Source organism: Branchiostoma belcheri, unplaced genomic scaffold (genome assembly GCF_001625305.1).
Source record: "Branchiostoma belcheri isolate BF01 breed outbred unplaced genomic scaffold, Haploidv18h27 scaffold224, whole genome shotgun sequence".
NCBI lineage: Eukaryota > Metazoa > Chordata > Leptocardii > Amphioxiformes > Branchiostomatidae > Branchiostoma > Branchiostoma belcheri.
This window is the reverse complement of record NW_017803758.1, coordinates 257,311-260,621: the sequence shown is the minus strand read 5'-3', so window position 1 is coordinate 260,621 and position 3,311 is coordinate 257,311. Positions and strand designations below refer to the sequence as shown.

The following is a 3,311-nucleotide window of genomic DNA, read 5'->3' as shown; positions in this document are numbered from 1 at the left end:
TTTTTGTATGAAGTGTTCCAATAGTCTATATACCCCAATGCAGCAATGGAATCTTCCAACGCCTTCTGCTGTTGGAACATGTAGAGTCCTGTAGAATCTGACATCCAAACATCATGTTTTACAGGTTGGTGGGGGGGAGGAAGCTGTGGTCCTGGAGCTGGAAAACAACATTCAAACTGCAGGTAAGTCTAATGTGTATCTCTGAGTGTCACTTCCTTTAAGGAAGTTCTACCCCAGATTTAACCACTGGAAAAGATCAACAAGAGTCTCGCGAGATCAGTCCATTGTGACGTAAGTGGGAATCATTAATATATTTTCACTCTCGCCTAAGGTACAGTGATCGGGTGCCTTAACCTCTGTCACAGGCTCACTTTCTCAAACCCCTTCATCCCTATCCCCCAGTCCTTAACGGGAGGGGGCCTAAGTCTGGCAACTGTTCTACGTGTTGACGCATACTAGTATCTTTTGTTACTGTTCATCTGACCCGTAACCCATCAAAAATAAGGTTAGATCTGGAAACAGCAGTGAGTATATCCGAGATTGAAGTACATGAGAGTCACCGCAGATTTTTGACTATCGTTTCCGTGGAACGTTCCAACACAAAAAGGGGGTCCAAACTCCAGCATACGTAACAACCAAGTCATTGCTGTGCATATTTTAGCACCCCATGCAAACAGAATAACACTGTAACTTTGTACTTTTCAGTCCCAAATATGAGTGATATTTTCTAGTACGCCACTTTTTCCTATGCGTTTAGATACAAGTCAGTTTGAAAAATGGGTTCCACAGGTATGTGTGAAACACTTCCTTGGACAATGGTAACTATAGTCATACAAAGGCACGTATTTCACACTTTGTAGCTGAGGTGTCATGAATGTACCTTGTAAGTGTTAAAATGGGGTAATTATGTTTATGAAGGAAAACATTGTTTTTGCTACATTTCCTCTTCTTCTTCTCCAAACACTGAATCAGACCATCTGTCACCATGGTAACTGGTGATGGGTTACAAACTAAACTCATTTTGTGAGAAATGGAACATTCATGGTAAACCTGAAGAAAACCAAAGTGATGATTTTCAACAAAACAGGAAGAACATTCAAGAACACCAAATTTTCCTTCGGCGCAGAAATGATCCAAGTCACAAGCTCATATACCTACCTAGGTCTAATTATGTCATCGTCTGGCAGTTATTCTTTAGCCAAAAAACAATTATCTTTAAAAGCTCGTAAAGCAGTATTTAGTCTTAAACCCCTTATCCGCACCTCCTTGTCCCCCAAGGCCTTACTCAAACTCTTTGATGCGTGCATCAAATCTATAATGTTATACGCCTGTGAGATCTGGGGTAAAGGTTACTCAAATGACAATTGTCCCGTAGAGATAACTCAGAACTGCTTCTGTAAAAATATCCTTGGAGTGCCCAGGAATTCTAGTAACCTAGCAAGTAGGGCAGAACTTGGGTTGTTCCCAACAGATATAGATGTATCCGTCCGTGTAGTTAAATACTGGTTAAGACTCAAACAACTGGACACTTTCACACACCCCGTACAAGTAGATGCATTACTCTGTCAGCAACACAATATGGGAAATAGCGGTAAGAAAAGCTGGCTACACCATGTCAAAGAAATAATTAACAATGCAGGCTACTCTTTTTTATGGAACACCAACCACTGTACTTTAGACAACAAGAGTATATGTACATTGTTGAAGAGAAGACTAACTGATATGTATGTTCAAACGTTCTTTCACCAATTGTCTGTAGATAACGGCAAGCTAAGATTTTACAGGACCGTCAAATCCGAATACTCCATGGATAAATACCTAATAGTATAACACAATGAATTTGACGAGTGAGCTGCCATGTGTAAGATTAGAATAAGTGCGCATCCACTAGAGATAGAAAAAGGCCGCTATAGAAAACTACCTGTGCACGAGAGATTATGTAAATATTGGCCAATGAATGCAGTGGAAAATGAAATACATTTTGTTAGCCAGTGTCCTCACCATGGGACCGAACGAAACAGATTATTTCAGACAGTTACAACAATCTCTCCATCATTTCGTCATTTAGAAGATCACCAAAAGACTACGTTTCTACTAAGATCACAAAACCCACTAATTATGCAGAATGTGGGACTATTCATTATCCACTGCCTTCAAAGAAGAAGTCGAACCCCATAATAGTTAGCATAGTAGTAGAAGTAGAAGTTTTTCCAGACAGATTGTTACCTGTCTCCTGTTACTGTATTGCAACGAGTATTATACTTGATTGTACAAGCAATTAGCCTTTGGGCATGATTTTGCAACTAAAGTTTAATGTTGCAATTTTATAGCAGGAGAGATTTAGACTCCTCTCTGACCATTTATATGAATGTATTTGAGTAAGAATTAACAGTCTGAGAGCAGACCATATGCGAAGGTAAACATTATGCATTTGCTTTTCAAATGTCTAGTTTTCCTTTAAAATTTGTTCTGTTGCAAAACAAAATTGCATACTGTAATAGTTGTAGGTCAGAAGAGAACAATATAGATACGGGGTCTCCCACTCCACTCTATGGAGTGAGTAGCACCAAAAGGTGGTCATTACGCCAAATGAAGTTGGTAGTGTTAATTATACACTACATGTAATTGTTTCTGTAGGCATGAAGTTAGCTGGTCTGAAGTGCAGACGAGGAGGAAAGGTGGAGTGGGAGGCAGTCCTCAGCACCAGAGGAACCATGTTGGCAGGCAGCAGGTCAGTACAGCCTGTAGTCTAGATGTCTGTAGTAACTACAGGATGTGTGTGACTGCTGTGTTACTGTTACAGGAAGGTGGTGTGTGTATCATGTGAGGACAGGATGTGTGACTGCTGTGTTACTGTTACAGGAAGGTGGTGTGTGTGTCATGTGAGGACAGGATGTGTGTGACTGCTGTGTTACTGTTACAGGAAGGTGGTGTGTGTATCATGTGAGGACAGGATGTGTGTGACTGTGTTACTGTTACAGGAAGGTGGTGTGTGTATCACGTGAGGACAGGATGTGTGTGACTGCTGTGTTACTGTTACAGGAAGGTGGTGTGTGTATCATGTGAGGAAAGGATGTGTGTGACTACTGTGTTACTGTTACAGGAAGGTGGTGTGTGTATCATGTGAGGACAGGATGTGTGTGACTGTGTTACTGTTACAGGAAGGTGGTGTGTGTATCATGTGAGGACAGGATGTGTGTGACTGTGTTACTGTTACAGGAAGGTGATGTGTGTATCATGTGAGGAAAGGATGTGTGTGACTACTGTGTTACTGTTACAGGAAGGTGGTGTGTGTATCATGTGAGGACAGG

At 41.1% G+C, this 3,311-nt stretch overlaps 1 protein-coding gene across 1 annotated transcript in view; it reads left to right on the top strand.

Annotated features, from left to right (window-relative positions):
* Positions 1-3,311, top strand: part of LOC109470430 (protein HIRA-like) — a 48,794-nt gene that overhangs the window by 36,342 nt on the left and 9,141 nt on the right. Inside the window, exons 18-19 of the mRNA XM_019769382.1 lie at positions 125-182; positions 2,638-2,731. Coding sequence (XP_019624941.1) covers positions 125-182; positions 2,638-2,731 — 152 coding nt within the window. The remainder of the gene's footprint in view (positions 1-124; positions 183-2,637; positions 2,732-3,311) is intronic.